Source organism: Vulpes vulpes, chromosome 8, assembly GCF_048418805.1.
Source record: "Vulpes vulpes isolate BD-2025 chromosome 8, VulVul3, whole genome shotgun sequence".
Classification (NCBI taxonomy): domain Eukaryota; kingdom Metazoa; phylum Chordata; class Mammalia; order Carnivora; family Canidae; genus Vulpes; species Vulpes vulpes.
The window spans coordinates 21,719,331-21,737,117 of record NC_132787.1 but is presented as its reverse complement, the minus strand read 5'-3'; the positions used below and the strand labels follow the sequence as shown (position 1 = coordinate 21,737,117).

Sequence of the window (17,787 nt, the reverse complement as noted above, 5' to 3'; positions counted from 1 at the left end):
TGTCATTCAAAATAGGAGAGATAAAGAACTCCCAGGATAGCCAGAAACTGAAAGAATTTGTGACCACCAAACTGGCTCTGCAAGAAATATTAAGGGGGACCCTGTAAAAGAAAAAAGGAGCCCAAAGAAACAATCCGTAAAAACAGGGACTGTATAGGTAATACTATGATACTAAATTCGGATCTTTCAATAGTATCTGAACGTGAATGGGCTAAATGATCCCACCAAAGACGTAGGGTATCAGACTGGATAAAAAAAGCAAGATCCATCTATATGCTGAGACTCATTTTAGACCTAAGGACACCTCCAGACTAAAAATGAAGGGGAGGAGAACCATTTACCATTCAAATGGTCCTCAAAAGAAAGCTGGGGTAGCAATCTTCATTATCAGATAAATTAGAGTTTATACCAAAGACTGCAATAAGAGATGAAGAGGGACACTATGTCATACTTAAAGGTGCTATCCAACAAGAAGACCTAAGAAATATGAATATTTATGCCCCTAATGTGGGAGCAGCCAAGTATATCAATCAATAATAACCAAAGTAAAGAGACTCATACGTAATAATACCTTAATAGTAGGAGACTTCAACACAGCACTCTCAGCAAAAGACAGATATTCTAAGCAGAACATCACCAAAGAAACAAGGGCTTTGAATGACACACTGAACCAAATGGATTTACAGATATATACAGAACATTTCATCCTAATGCAACCAGAATACATATTCTTCTCAAGTGCACGTGGAACTTTCTCCAGAGTAGACCACATACTGGGTCACATATCAGGCCTCAACCAATACCAAAAGATTGGGATTGTCCCCTGCATATTTTCAGACCACAATGGTTTGAAACTAGAATTCAATCCACAAGAAGAAATTTGGAAGAAACTCAAACACTTGGAGGTTAAAGAGCATCCTACTAAAAGATGAATGGGTCAACCAGGAAATTAGAGAAGAATTATCTAACAAAAATGAAAGCACAACTGTTCAAAATCTTTGGGATACAGCAAAGGTAGTCCTAAGAAGGAAATACATCTCAACACAAGCCTCCCTCAAAAAATTGGAAAAATCTCAAATACACAGGTTAACCTTCCACTTAAGGGAATATGAGAAAGAACAGCAAATAAATACCAAACCAAGCAGAAGGAGAGAAATAAAGATTAGAGCAGAACTCAGAGATCAACGAAACCAAGATCTGGTTCTTTGAAAGAATTAAGAAGATAAATAAACCCCTGGCCAGACTTATTAAAAAGAAAAATGATTCAAATTAACAAAATTATGAATGAAGGAGGAGAGATCACAAACAATACCAAAGAAATATAAATGAATTTAAAAACATATTATGAGCAACTATATGCCAAAAAATTAGGCAATATGCAAGAAATGGATGCATTCCTGGAAACCTACAAATTACCAAAACTGAAATAGGAAGAAATAGAAAACCTGAACAGACAAATAACAAGCGAGGAAATTGAAGCACTCATCAAAAACCTCCAAAGAAACAAAAGTCCAGGACCAGATGGCTTCCCAGGGGAATTCCACAAAACATTTAATGGAAAGATGATTTTTTAAAAGATTTTATTTATTTATTCATGAGAGAAAGAGAGAGAGAGAGAGGCAGAGATGCAGGCAGAGGGAGAAGCAGGCTCCATGCAGGGAGCCCGGCGTGGGACTCGATCCCGGGTCTCCAGGATCAGGCCCTGGGCTGAAGGTGGCACTAAACTGCTGAGCCACCTGGGCTGCCCTTAAAGGAGAAATAATACCTATTCTACTAAAGCTGTTTCAAAGGATAGAAATGGAAGGAATACCTTCAAACTCGTTCTATGGGGCCAGCATTACCTTGATTCCAAAACCAGACAAAGATCCCACCAAAAAGAATTATTACAGAGCAATATCCCTGATGAACATGTATGCAAAAATCCTCACCAAGATACTAGCCAATAGGATCCAACAGTACATTAAGAGGATTATTCAGCATGACCAAGCGAGATTTATCCCTGGGATGCAAGGGTGGCTCAACATTCGTAAAACAGTGAATATGATAGATCACATCAATAAAAGAAAAGACAAGAAAACCATATGTTCCTCTATAGATGCAGAGAAAGCATTTGACAAAATATAGCATCCATTCCTTATTAAAACTCTTCAAAGTGTAGGGATAGTAGGAACATATCTCAATATCATAAAAGCCATCTATGAAAAGCCCATAGTGAATATCATTCTCAATGGGGAAAAAATGAGTTTTTCCCCTAAGGTCAGGAACATGGCAGGGATATCCACTCTCACCACTGTTATTCAACAGAGTCCTAGAAGTTCTAGCCTCATCAATCAGACAACAAAAAGAAATAAAGGCATTCAAGTTGGCAAAGAAGAAGTCAAACTTTCCCTCTTCACAGACGACATGATACTGTATGTAGAAAACCCAAAAGATTCCACCCCAAAATTGCGAGAACTCATAAAACAATTTAGCAACATGGCAGGATACAACATCAGTGCACAGAAATTAACTGCATTTCTATACACTAACAATGAGACTGAAGAAAGACAAATTAAGGAATCAATCCCATTTATAATTGCACCCAAAACTGTAAAATACCTAGGAATAAATCTAACCAAAGAGGTATAGGATCTTTGCTCTAAAAACTACAGAACACTTATTAGAGAAACCGAGGAAGACACAAAGAGATGGAAAAACATTCCATGCCCATGGATTGGTAGAATAAATATTGTGAAAATGTCTGTGCTATCCAGAGCAATTTACATATTCAATGCAATCCCTAACAATATACAATGGATTTTCTTCACAGAGTTGGAACAAATATTCCTAAGATTTGTACGGAACCAGAAAAGACTCCAAATAGCCAGAGGAATTTTGAAAAAGAAAACCAAAGCTGGGGGCATCACAATGCCTGACTTGAAGCTGTATTACAAAGCTGTGATCATCAAGACAGTATGGTACTGGCACAAAAACAAACACATAGATCATTGGAACAGAATAGAGAATCCTGAAATGGACCCTCAACTCTATGGTCAACTCATCTTTGACAAAGCAATGAAGAATATCCAATGGAAAAAAAAAAAGACAGTTTCTTCAATAAACAGTCTTGGGAAAATTGGACAGCCACATGCAGAATAATGAAACTAGACCATTTTCTTACATCATACAGAAAGCTAAATTCAAAATGGCTAACAGATCTAAATGTGAGACAAGAATCCATCAAAATCCTAGAGGAGAACACAGGCAACAACATTTTGAACTTGGCCACAGCAATTTCTTGCAAGACACATCTATGAAGGCAAGGGAAACAAAAACAAAAATGAACTATTAGGACTTCATCAAGATAAAAAGCTTCTGCACAGCAAAGGAAACAGCCAACAAAACTAAAAGGCAACAGTTAGAATGGGAGAAGATAATTTGCAAATGACATATCAGATAAAGGGCTAATATCCAAGATCTATTAAGAACTTATCAAACTCAGCTCCCAAGAAACAAACAATCCAGTTATGAAATTGGCAGAAGACATGAACAGGCAGTTCTCCAAAGATGACCTACAGATGGCCAACAAACACATGAAAAACTGTTCCACATCACTTGCCATCAGGGAAATACAAATCAAAACTACAATGAGATACTACTTTATACCACTGAGAATGGTTAAAATTAAGAAGATGGGAAACAAATGTTGGGGAGTATGTGGAGAAAGGGGAACCCTCTTACACTGTTGGTGGGAATACAAACTGGTACAACCACTCTGGAAAACAGTGTGGAGGTTCCTCAGAAGTTAAAAATAGAGCTACCCTATGACTCTGCAATTACAGCACTGGGTATTTACCCCAAAGATACAGATGTAAATATAGATGTAATGAAACGACCCCAATGTTCATAGCAGCAATGTCCACAATAGCCAAACTGTGGAAGATATATAAATGATGGAATATTACTCAGCCATCAAAAAGGATGAATACCTACCATTTACTTTGACATGGATGGAACTGGAGGGTATTATGTGAGTGAAATAAGTCAATCAGAGAAAGACAATTATCATATGGTTTCACTTATCTGTGGAATATAAGAAATAGTGATAGGGAACATAAGGGAAAGATGGGAAACTGAGTCGGGAAAAATGGGAGAGGAAGACAAACCATGAGAGCCTCCTAACTCTGGGAAACAAACAAAGAGTTGCAAAAGGAGAGGTGGGTGGGGAATGGGGTAACTGAGTGATGGGCATTAAGGGAGGCCACATGATGAGATGAGCACTGGGTGTTACACTATTTTTGGCAAATTGAATTGAAATAAAATATTAAAAAATAAAATAAATGAGAGTTGTTATTTTAAGGCATTGAAAAAAATAAAATAAAGATTTGCAAATTAGACATCACTATCATTTTGACATTTTAAAACTCTCTCCAATTGCGATTTTCCAGGACTGGATACAAAAGTGTTGAGAAATTTATGATTGTATATGTGTTTGTGAATATTCATTACAACATTGTTTGTAATAAAAAAATTAAAAAGAACTTTATTGTATATCAATAAAGATTTAAACAATGTTCCACTACAGGATGGAATATATAGCTACTAAAAAGCAAGGTTATAATGTGCTCTGATTTAGGATAGTGTTGACTATAATTCATTTAAGTAGAATATGTAGTATGTTCTATGTATGTATGCAGAATATGTTACATAAGATAACAAATATTACTGATAAAAAAAGTAATTTTCAAACATTTGTAATGATATATCATGGTTTCATTAAAAATGAAAAGAGAGCTAAAAAGAGAAGAAATACAAATAGGAGAAATTTTTGTTAATATTTACTATTTCAGAAGAGAGATTATGAAGAATTTTCACTTTAAATATATTTCTGCAATATCCGAACTTTTAAAATAATGACCCTGCATTTCTGTTTAAACAGAAAAATCCCAATAAAGTTAAATTCTACAAATGTAATTTAGAAGAATACCTGATAAAACTGTTTCACTTAATAATTTCATCTCCAGTTCACATTTTGTGGCGTCAGATTCTTCCTGGACAAAACTCTACAGAAAACACAAGGACAGATGGGTATGATTGTCAGTGTCTGCTGTAGCCCAGATTCACTCTTCACTCTCTTTCTGCTCCAGTTCCCACTTCAGATGCCTGCTACCTTAATTCTAGGGCCCCAAACTGACACTTGTTCTGGCAGAAAAACTGGACTCAAAAACAATATTTTAAAAATCAGTTAAAATGAGAGAACATCTCCACAGCACTTCACGAGGGCAGGAGCGAGTCTGCTAAGATTCTCTGATGACAACCTTCAAGTATAAAATAGACTAGGAAACAATGCAAGCTATAAAAATTATTTATATTTGCATTTTGATTTTAGCCATCTTTTAGACTTTGCTTGATTTTGGCAATCAGCTCTCTGATATAGTAATTCCAAAGCCTGCTTTTGGGTGAGCCTCTCAAGGAAATTAAAGATGTCATGCACCAAGTAATGTAAAAAATACTATAGTGTAGTGTAGTAAAGTGAATATTTCAACAGGAAAACATAAGATATAGAATGTATATCTAAATCTGCCACTAACTTACTTTTGTAACCTCGAGCAAGTCATTGACCCATTTTGGGCCTCAAATTCCTGCTCTAACAACATATTTGGTACTAAACTGTGTGCCAGACATAACAACACATCTTGTAAACAATCCTAGGAGATGGTTATTATCTTCATTTTACAAAAAAAAAGAAAAAAAAGAAAACTGAAGCTTAGGGAAATAACTGTTCTAAGATTCAAAATAATAGAAGTAAAGAATTTTGTACACAGTAAAGCACTATATAAATACAGTGTTGTTACTGTAAAGATTTAGTTTGTGTGTGCTAATATTTGCAAACTGAATGATATCCACCAAACTTCATTTGACCCCAGATACCATCTATACTTCTAGAGCAATAGAAAAACCTTGTACCAGAATTTTTAGTGAGAAGCTTAAAGCTAGTTAACCCCACCACGTCTCTCATCCTCAACCACCATACAAAGCCAAGTCTCCCTTTATAAATTATCATTTCCCTTATTACTGTCGCTGCATTTCCCTGTGTCTTCCTCTTGACCAGTTTTAACACTACTGCATTCTCTGCCAACCCTTTTCATTGCACCTCTGAAACTTCTCATTTACAAACTCATTCATTCAAAGAATTTTAACAGACTGCCTAAATTGTACAGGTATTGACAGATACTAGGAATAAACAACAACAAAAAGATAAGGTCCCTGACTCAAGGTGCTCCCAATTTATTAAGGAAAATGATAAACAAATAATTATAATACAGTATTGTGGGTACTATAGTTAAAAAGTCCTCCAGAAGAGGAATATAAAGGAGAAACCATTGATTCTGTGGGAAAAAAATATTACGTGAGGGGATGAAGATAGGAAATGCTACCCAAAGGTGGTAAAGTTTGAACTAAATCTTGAAAGATAATTAGGAAAAATAATGGGATAGAATTCCAAGTGTGTGTAAAGGCAGAAAGGCATGAAGCAAAACAGAGTTCCAAGCACCTCAAGTACTCAGGTATGGCTGGGGTGAGAAATACTAAGAGAATGTAAAAATTTGAAGCTGGAGAGAGGCAGGGGCCAGAGTTTAGGGTTAAGATGACACTCTAAAGAGTACAGTTTCTCCTGTGGGTAAAAGAAAGCTCAAAAAAGACTTAATAGGAAAGTGACATGAAGATGTTTGTATTTGGGGCAGCCCCAGTGGTGCAGTGGTTTAGCGCTGCCTGCAGCCCAGGGTGTGATCCTGGAGATCCGGGATCGAGTCTCATGTCAGGCTCCCTGCATGGAGCCTGCTTCTCCCTCTGCTTGTGTCTCTGCCTCTCTCTCTCTCTCTCTCTCTCTCTCTCTCTCTCTCTGTGTGTGTGTGTCTCATGAATAAATAAATAAATCTTTAAAACAAAAAAAGATGTTTGTATTTGGAAAGTGTATTCTGGTGGCCAGCTGAAGAATGGATTCAGTGGTGGAGAGTAAGAAGCCCAAGGTAAGAGGACCAGGGACAACCTCAAGGTAGAAGTAATCAGATTCATTAGAAGGAGCATATATGACACAGAGATGACACATAGATGACACGGAGGTAGGATCAACGTAACTTGGAAGGCAAGTTGATAAAGAAGACAAGACATAAGTGAAAGCCAATTTTCAGGTGTCTGGCTTAGGTAATAAGGTGGATGGTGGGTGATACAATTATCAGGAAAAGACAAGTAGGAAGGACAGGTTTGGGGGAAAAGTAATGAATTCAGCTGTGGATATGTTGAATTTCAGGTGCCCATGGATATCCAGATGGCCTTTAGCACTATCATTAACAAGCCAGTTGCAGTTCTTTCTTACAGGAAGGATTATGATCATTAAAAATACCAAAGATACCAGGCCAATAAGCGAGGCAGGCTTTCCAATTCACATCTTCAAAAAGTTAAGGATTCTTCAGAGTTTAGACCAAACTGATTTCTTACCTTGCAGGAAAACTAAGAATTTAGATTTCTGAAAGGAATTTTTACCTTGATAGCCATAGTACTACAGCATGAAACAACAGGAATTTATCAGCTTCTATGTTATCACATAGTAGAATAATCTTGTATTGAACACATTGACTTTACCTAATTCAGAATTTTTATTATTTTATGGTACTCTTTAGCTCAACTGACTCTTTTTTAAAGCTAGACTTCTTTATTCAAGAAGCAATATGTCAGGTTACCTTCTGGTGCAACCTCCTTAATCTTGCTAACCACTCCAGAACGTTTTCCTGCCACTGCAGCTGCACCATCAGGATATAACCCCTGCACAAAACATAAGCTCCAAACTGCATCTGTTGACAATATAATCATAGTTTTATACATTATAAAGCTCCTTGTGTTAGTTGGCAATGAAGTTGAAAAAAATTGCTTTTTGGGATGCCTGGGTGGCTCAGGGGTAGAGCGTCTGCCTTTGGGTAGGGTGTGATCCTGGATTCCTGGGATCAAGTCCCACATCGGGCTCCCTGCATGGAGCCTGCTTCTCCTCTCTCTGCCTGTGTCTCTGTTTCTCTTTCTGTGTCTCTCATGAATAAATAAATAACATTTTAAAAGAAAAGAAAAAAATGCTTCTTTCTTCATGTTATTATCATCATGTTTATATCTGAAAATAAAAAATCCTGTTTCATCATAACTGTTTTATAAAATCAGCTATTTTCCATGGATTTTTTTTTCTTCTCCAAATAAACTTTAGGGTGTTTTTATTAAGTTTCAAAAATTACCAACTGGAATTTTTATTGAATTGTACTAAATTTATATGTATAATAAATCTATAAAAATAATACTTTCTAAAAAGAATTCCAGTTTGCCTGGAAACATTGACAGAATCTGATAGAGAAGGTAGCTAAAGTATAACTTTTCAATGACACCTTGGCTCAGTAGATACTGGAATTGGCTTATAATATGGGAAGAACTTCATAGAACACTAGCAAAGTATTTTTTGTTACAACTTGATAAATGAGCAGATATTGTAACACGGAAAATTTTTAATACATATGTGATTTGAATTTGATATAAAATGACCTGGATCATGAATAAGATCCATGGAAACAGAATAGAGATTCCAGAAATAGATCTCATGATCCACTTGGGAATTTAGCATTTGGCATTTCAGATCAATAGGAAAAGCCTAGGTTCATATGGTAAGTGTTCTGAGACAGTTGGCTAAGATTTGAAATAAAATAAATTTAGATTCTTCCCACTTTACACCAAAATAAATTCCAGATGGATAAAAGATTTAAATGTAAAAACATAACTAAACCAATCAAAAGCCACAAAAATCATGAAAGTATTTACCAAGAACACAAAAGACTGATACCAACAATTATTAGTGCAGCAGGCGTTCTTACACATATATTACACATCTGCCAAACATCAGCACTGATACAACTTCATCTAGAATTCTGCTGTCCATCAAAAGAAGAACATCTATATAAAGGAATTTCACTGATCTGAAATCCATTTTTTTTCATCAAAAGGTGATTTAAATTTAGCGCTTCAGAATAAATTGTTTGAATTGGCTCTTCATACAGAATTAAAGTGAATTTTGAAAATACAGCATCATTTGCTTCATTTTGTTTAAAAGCTAAGAATGATTATCCTGAGTTTGCTGAATTCTCACTTATTCCTGTGGCTTTAATACCATCTGTAGGCCAGGGGTTTCCAAATCTATGCTAACGATGCTCTTTAGGACACACACAATCTGTACTTCTCTACAAGTGCAGAGCACAATCTGCACACGGACATGTAGCTGTGCCTGACTTGGCTCAGAACTCCAGGTTCACATCTGCCCACTTGACATTTCCATTTGTGTGTCCCAAAAGTGCTATGACCACAATAAAACTTTTGTTTTACTGTCACTGTCAACCAGTTCAGCCCAGTTCTGTGCATCTCAGTAAATTGCACCACCATCTGTTTAGTTTCCCAAAATAAAAACTCCGCAGGATTGTTTATTTTACCTGCAAAACATATCCCAACCATATTCACCTTTCCATGTCTCTTACTATCACTTTCAGCCAAGCACCACTGCCTCTCATACCTCCCCAGTGCTATTTAATCAGATGCTGGGCTTCCACTCTGGCCCTACACAATCCATTCTCTACATAGTAACGAGAAAACCTTCCAAAGCTATAAATCAGATCGTGCCACCCTCCCACTTAAAATCCTCTAATGGCTTTCCATTACATTTACAATAAAATCTTAACTTCTTTCTCTGGTCTGCAAAACCCTGCTTCTGGCTTCTGCTTTCCTCTCCAATGTCATCACATACCACTTTCCTCCTTGCCACCATATGTCAGTCCACTGGCCTTCTTACCTGGCACTCAGTTCACGACCTTTGCAGTAATGGTAGTCTCAGACTAGAATTAGAATATATTTACCCTATTACATATGTGATTCCTTCTAGTCATTCTCAGCTTAAATAATAACTCATCATACAAGCTCTCCCTAACTGAGTTAGGGACAAACAGGGCTAGGAAGGGCTAGGTAGGGGGCCATAGATTCAGGCTCACAGAAATCCCCAAAATGCTGAGGTGTAAGGAAACCAGAGATAAGGGAGCAAGCCAGGCCACCCTGCCCTAGGTATGGGCAAGGAGGGTATCTTTCTATGGCAGTCATCTGTGACCAACAAAGAATAACTGGACCCCAAAGAAGCAGTAAACCATTAAAGATGTTATCACCAGTCCTAATTCAAACCAAGACAGCACAAGACTCTTAAGGTCATAAGCCAGTCAGTTCTCAATAAAAGACTGCCACTAAAAGCCCTCAGTGGAAACCCTGTCAGGACCCCTCTCATTTCTGAGAGATTTCTCTCTTTCTTTGCTTAATAAACTTCTATGGCTTTACTCACTCTCCATTGTCTGTGAGACTCATTCTTTGACTCCGTGAGACAAGAACCTAGCTCTCTTGTATCCTTACCACCCAATCTAGTCTCTATACCAGTCACTCCCATAATCCTGTTTAATTTGGTGCATGACATTTATTACTATCTGTTTTCCATTTTTTAAAATTTATTGCTGGTTTCTCGTGACTTGGGTATAAATCATCAGAGCAGGAATCTCATTTGTCCTTTCATAAGTATCTTTTGAGGGCAGAACAGTACCAGCATACATAGGTAGGCATTCAATAGATATTTATTGAGTAAAAAAATAAGTACAAGGTCCATGATATGATCATGAAAATGGGTTGCTGAAGTAAATTTGTGGGAAGTTGAAGGTTGTTGAATGTTAATGCTATATTTTTTACATGAGTTATTCTCATGGATTTAAAATTTTTCCACAATTATACCAAGAAGTACCCGAATCTCTAAGAATATTTCACATCCTCACACTTTTCCTCATAACCAGAATAATTTCCTTTCCTTCTCATCTAAACTTCTCCATGTCTATCAAAAGATTTAGTCCAAATGTTACCTCATCAGAGAAGACTTCCATTTCTATTCATTCTATTTTTCTTTTGGATTAAATGCAATCTCTTAACTCCCACCTGTAATCTCTCTCATTACACATATCCGAATATATGGTAACAACTGTTACAAGATGGTTAGCTCATTGAAAATAATGATCATGTTGAATTTCTTATAGAAGTTACTTCATAATGTTTCATATATACTATATGTACTCATATTTATGTTAAATTTTACATCTGTTTAGAGTATCTTAAAGATAGACTATTTCTGGGCACCTGGATGGCTCAGTTGGTTAACATCTGCCTTCAGTTCAGGTCATGATCCTGGAGTCATGGGATCGAGCCCCATAATGGGCTCCCTGCTCAGTGGGGAGTCTGCTTCTCCCTCTGCCCCTTACCTCGGTCATGCTCTCTATCTCTCTCAAATAAGTAAATAAAATCTTAAAAAAAAAAAAGACTATTTTTAATCTGAACTTTCAAAAGTTTAAAAGCCCATATATCATGCATGTCCCTTAGATCACTAAAATATATTTTTTAAAGATTTTATTTATTTATTCATGAGAGACAGATAGAGAGAGAGAGAGTGGCAGAGACACAGGCAGAAGGAGAAGCAGGCTCCACACAGGGAGCCCAATGTGGGACTTGATCCCGGGACTCCAGGATCATGCCCTCAGCTGAAGGCAGGCACTAAACCACTGAGCCACCCAGGGATCCCCAAGATCACTAAAATATTTCTGAAGGTGGTTATCTTTTTAAAAAAAAAACAAAAACAAAAACAACATTTCTCTTAAATGTGTGATATTTAAATTAGGCTTTTCTAAAAATTTTGTAAAATTTATAAATTGGGAAGACAATATTACTCAATACCTACAATTTTATTGTATTATTATATTTAAATTAACTAAAATATGGTATTAAGAGCCCTCTAGTGGCAAAGTTCTTAATAGATCTATAAAAAAATAATTTGGATCATCTTCTAAATCTAAGAGATTTAATTCTTTTGACAAGGTGCTAAATACTTGTTATTTGTAATCATATCACATATCACGCACAACTCAGGTACTCTGGGTAATTCCTGCATTATTATATTAATAATCTGTCTTGCAATCAGCCTCTAAAACATTAAAAAGATACGGGAAATCTATTTATATTAAAATATACCAACCAAAAAATTTAAAGATAAGCAGTTTACCCTAAATGAAAAAAGTTGTAAAAATGCAGAAATTTCTTCCTGTGAAGCCAAAATATAGTACGTTTTCCTACTGATACTACAGGTAGCCCCTCATTTACCCATATGCTTACATAAATACATGTACACAGATACATATAAGTTAAATTTCATGAATTTACCTGCCAGTTTAAAAAATTTAGAATACACTTGCCAAACAAATGAGTGTTGTGAATGACAATGAGGGTTATGGTAGTCCCTGTACTGCTGTGATTATAAAGGAATACAAACCTAACTGCCCTCTGTATGTATTACTTCAATTTCACTCTTGAGTTCCAACTAGACTGCAAGGGGCACACTTCCTGAGGCTTTGGAGTGGAAGCAAGGCCTCCTTTTTTTTTTTTAATTTTTATTTATTTATGATAGTCACACAGAGAGAGAGAGAGAGAGAGGCAGAGATATAGGCAGAGGGAGAAGCTGGCTCCATGCACCGGGAGCCCCACGTGGGATTCGATCCCGGGTCTCCAGGATCGCGCCCTGAGCCAAAGGCAGGTGCTAAATCGCTGCGCCACCCAGGGATCCCGAAGCAAGGCCTCCTTATCACCACTTGTACTATGTCAGATCACTACTGGGATCAGAACTGCTGAGGAGAGGGTCCCAAGAATCTCTAGTGACAAGCTTGAAGATTCCCTAAAGATAGCATAAGTGGTTCCTAACACACTCAACTCTAATTGAAAGAGTCTTAAGTTAAGCATATCCAATACAGAATAACTTAAATGGGAATAGTGGTTGATTCCTTGATATGGGTGGCTGTTCTTATGTAGGTTGTTTACAACAAATTAGACTCAATTCAGGGCCTACTTTTAATCACTTAACCATACATTCATTCACTTATCTCATTCATTCAATAAGAAATGTTCATTGAGTCCCTATCATATACCAGGCCCTGTGCTTACAGTAAATTCAAACTCCATCAAGATATTCTTGTCCTTAAGATCATAATTATTGTTTAAGATTAAGATAATAAAGCATAGTAAAAATGGAGTAGAGACATCTAATTTAGCCTGAAGGGGAAAACTTTATGGTAGCAAAATTTAAGGTAAGCATTTAAAGACAAGAAGTTAGGTACAGTGGATGAGGATGATGGGTGGAAGAGAATTTCACAATGACAAAAAAGCAAATGGGGCACCACAGAGGCTTATGAAATTTCTCCCTTTGAAAGAAAGAAAGAAAGAAAGAAAGAAAGAACGAAAGAAAGAAAGAAAGAAAGAAAGAAAGAAAGAAAGTTAGTTTCATTTTCTATTAGAAAAGTAATGTGAAAAAATAAAAAAAGAAAAGTAATGTGTATTTAGTACTTGCTTATTGAAAATTCAAATAATACAGAATATAAAGAAAATTTAAAAATTACTGATGCTATAGAATCATCTCACCTTTCTCAAACTCCCCACAACCTGATCACCAAGATAGCCACTGTTTGGTGACTAGGCTTCCAGACTTTTTTCTATGCATTAACAAGTAACAGAAATTCACTCACAAAACAGAATCCTATGGCTAATACGATTTAGTAACTTGAACAAATATCTTAATACATTTTTTGGTATCTTTCTATATAATAGCACATAGGTTCCAGTTCAAGATGTAGGAGGATCTTGAACCAACCCCTAGACAGGCACATCAAAACTACAGCTACTTGGAACAGTTTCCTCTGGGGCTAAGCTGTGGGGAGCCCAAAACCAGCTGAGTGACTCCTACACATTGGGTGAATGAGGTAAGAAAGGCTGAGACACAATCTTGCTACGAATCCCACCTCCATGCAATGACCCACAATCAGGAGGGAATGCATAAACACCATCTTCTCTAGGACTTAAGTATCTGAATCCCACATCTAGCATCCTAACTTTTAAAACCTGCAATTGAGAGACCAGCCCCTAAACACTTAGCTTTGACAGCTGATGGGGCTTGCATCCACAAAACCCACAAGGCTATAGCAAGCTGAGAAAGGGTTAAAAGGTTCCTGGTGTAGGACTTACCAGCCCCAGGGCCCAGGCAAAAGCAGCTGACTGAAAATCACCCAGACTTTCTGTGAAAGAGGTTTATTTGCTTATCTTAAAGTATAGACCTAAGGGCCAGGCATCTAATTTAATACACATCTAGGGGTCTACTAAATTACTCTTAAAAAAACAGAGGCCAGTGGGTACCATCTCTGTTCTCCCTCTGTCTAGCTCCAGGTTCCACTATTTCCCAGAGAGGAGCCTGTAACCTTTTTCTGTGTGTGATTTTTGCCACCACCCAGGGGACACTTTAGATTGCCTGGCTCTCATGACCAATAGGACTCACTCAGGACTCCCACAGGACTAAAACAAATAGCCAGTTCTTAACTGGCTACCATCCCCAGGGCACAGCAGAGAGGCAACAGACCCAGGAGCTAAGTCATTTGTGAAAGAGGCCTATTAGCTTATCTTCATAGTTGTGGCCTGAGGGGCAGGCTTCCAATTAAACACACACCTAAGGGCTAACTGTAATCCTCCCTAGAGACTGCAGAAGGTGGTTGGTCTCTCTTTGCTACACTCTAGAGCACCAGTATTTAGCAGAGGAGCCCTTGCATATATGCCTGGTGCCAGAGTTTTGCATCTAGTTCCCTGGTTTTTGTGGCTGCTGCTCACAGGATGCCGCTTTGCTTGCCTGGGTCTGGTGGCCAACAGGGCTTGTATTCAGGAGTTCAATAAAACAGTTGCAAAGAAAGAAAGAGTTCTTAACTGGCTATCACCCCAGGGCTTAGCTCAGAGGGAGCAGACAAAAATATCTTCTCTCAATATTCCCCTGAAAAATGTATATTTGCATACTTTAAAAGCTGCTGCCTGAAGCCTGGTTTCCAATTAGCCTGAACCTAGGTGCTGACTGAGACCCTCTTGTTTGGGAAACTGATAGATCTTGGTGCATCCTCAACTACTGAGAGCCACTAAAAAGACTGTAGGCTGCTTTGGACAATCACAAAAGATCAAGAGACATCGAAGAGCTAGGGAAGGGTTGAATGATACATTTTATCTGCTACATGAAGCCATTCCAAGACTGGGGGAGATGGCTGTTTAATGCACAGAAACCAACACAGAGAGTCAAGTAAAATGAAGAAACAAAGGATATCACCTCTTAGCTTAGAATAGCTATTTTCAAAAAGATAATAAGGGTTGGCAATGAAGTAGAGAGAAAAGAACACTTGTGCACTGTTGGTGGGAATGTAAATTGGTGCAGCTGCTATAGAAAACAGTCTGGAGCTTCCTCAAAATAATTAAAAATAGAATTACCATATGATCCAGTAATTCTGCTCTTGGGTAGAAAGGAAATAAAAACACTAACTTGAAAAGATATATGCACTGTTATGTTCACCACAGCATTATTTACAGTAGTCAAGACATAGACATAATGTAAGTGTTTACTGATGGATGAATGGATAAAGAAAATTATGGTACATATAGACAATGGAATATTATTAAGCAATAAAAAAGGAAATCTTGCCATTTGTGACAACATGGATGGACCTTGAAGGTATCATATGAAATGAGTCAGAGAAAGGTAAATATGGATAATCTCACTAATATGTGGAAGTTCAACAAAAACAAACTTAGAGGGCAGCCCAGGTGGCTCAGCGGTTTAGCACCTGCCTTCAGCCCAGGGCAATCCTGGAGACCCAGGACTGAGTCCCACATCAGGCTCCCTGCACGGGGCCTGCTTCTCCCTCTGCCTGTGTATCTGCCTCTCTCTCTCTCTCTCTCTCTCTCTCTCTCTGTCTGTCTCTCATGAATAAATAAATAAAATCTTATAAAAAAAAATCAAACTTAGACACAGAGAAGAGGCTGGTAATTACCAGAGGTGGAGGGGGTGGTGGTAAGTAAAATGGGTGAAGATGGCTAAGAAGTACAAAACTCCAGTTATAGAATAAGTTCTTGGGTTGTAATGAGCAGCACGGTGACCGTACTTAACAATACTGTATTGTATATTTTAGTGTTGCTAAGAGAGATCTTAAAAGTTCTCATCACAAGAAAAAAAAAATATTTGTAACTATGTGTGATGATGGATGTTAATTAGTAAAGATATCAAATGATTATGTTGTATACCTGAAACTAATATGTCAATTTTATCTCAATAAAAAATTTTAAATTTAAAAAAATATAGAAAATCTGTATCATTATTTTGTTTTTTTGTTTTTTTTAATTTTTATTTATTTATGTATTATAGTCACAGAGAGAGAGAGAGAGAGGCAGAGACACAGGCAGAGGGAGAAGCAGGCTCCAGGCACCGGGAACCCGATGTGGGATTCAATCCCAGGTCTCCAGGATCGCGCCCTGGGCCAAAGGCAGGCGCTAAACCGCTGCGCCACCCAGGGATCCCTGTATCATTATTTTGAATGGCTACTAATATTTGACTGTTGACTATTTGGTAATTACTTCATGGACTATACTTGCTACTATAAAAATATCTCGGGGATCCCTGGGTGGCCCAGCGGTTCAGCACCTGCCTTCATCCCAAGGCCTGATCCTAGAGACCCAGGATCGTGTCCCGCGTCAGGCTCCCGCCATGGAGCCTGCTTCTCCCTCTGCCTGTATCTCTGCCCCTCTCTCTCTTTCTCTCATGAATAAATAAATAAAAATCTTTTTTAAAAATTAAAATTTTTTTAAATCTCAAAAAACACTGTAACACATTTTTACCTGTCCTATTATTTCATAATAAATTACTAAAATTAAAATCACTGATAGGTACATTTACATAGTAGCAAGCTGCCCTTCAGAAAGACTGTAATAGTTTACATTTCTAACGGTATGTGAAAATGCCTCCTCCCCCTCATGTTCAATTTGAGAAGACAGGTTATAATGATGCTTCCAATTTGATCACTTATTTGATTCAGTATCTTTTAATTTTTTCATTAGCTAGTTGCATATCTCCTCTCATCTGCCTACTCAAGTCCTTTGCTTAATTATTTATTAGGAAATTATCTTACCAATTTGTAAGAGCTCTCTATATTAAAATATTAACCCCTTGTTTTATATATTTAGTTTTTTCATTTTGTTATCTTCCAACTTTGTTCATAGTGAGGTTTATTTGACTATACAAATGGTTGAATCCAGTGAATCACCTTTTATGGTCTTGATTTTGATGCACTGATAAGAAAGATCTTCCTGTAAAGGTAATAACTTTCCTATGTTCTCCTCATATATTTTTATCATTTTGAGTTTTGATTAGTTTGTTTTTCTATTTAAAACTTTAATGTTATTTTTAATCTGTAGAATGAAATACAAATAAGAATTGATTTCAGATTCTATGCCAATTATTATATCAAACTCCTTTCCCTTCTCAATTTCTGGAACTTCTTTTATACAGATTTTGAACCTCTTATTTCTTCCCATCCTTTCTTTTACTCCCCATCCCCATAAATTCCATCAAATTTTCTTTGTCCTCCTCTTTCAAGCTGCTGATTCTCTTTATATATCCAATGATTTTTGCCCCCTGCAGATTACTTGCACTTACAAAAGGTGTTTTACACTGTTCAGAATTAGTGACAAGTATAGGCCCAGCTAACCATTGTTAAAATCTGCTCTCTCTCCTTTCCTACCCAGCTTACCACAGCAAGCGCCTGGGGGATTCTTCGTTGTAAGCAGTTACTGCTCCCCAGACCTGCCCCTGCCCCA

At 37.2% G+C, this 17,787-nt stretch overlaps 1 protein-coding gene across 3 annotated transcripts in view; it reads right to left on the bottom strand.

Annotated features, from left to right (window-relative positions):
• Positions 1-17,787, bottom strand: part of DNAI7 (dynein axonemal intermediate chain 7) — a 66,851-nt gene that overhangs the window by 14,031 nt on the left and 35,033 nt on the right. For all 3 annotated transcript variants that reach the window (XM_025995083.2, XM_072765731.1, XM_072765730.1), the window contains one exon: positions 4,967-5,042. In XM_025995083.2, the coding sequence (XP_025850868.2) occupies positions 4,967-5,042 (76 nt within the window). The remainder of the gene's footprint in view (positions 1-4,966; positions 5,043-17,787) is intronic.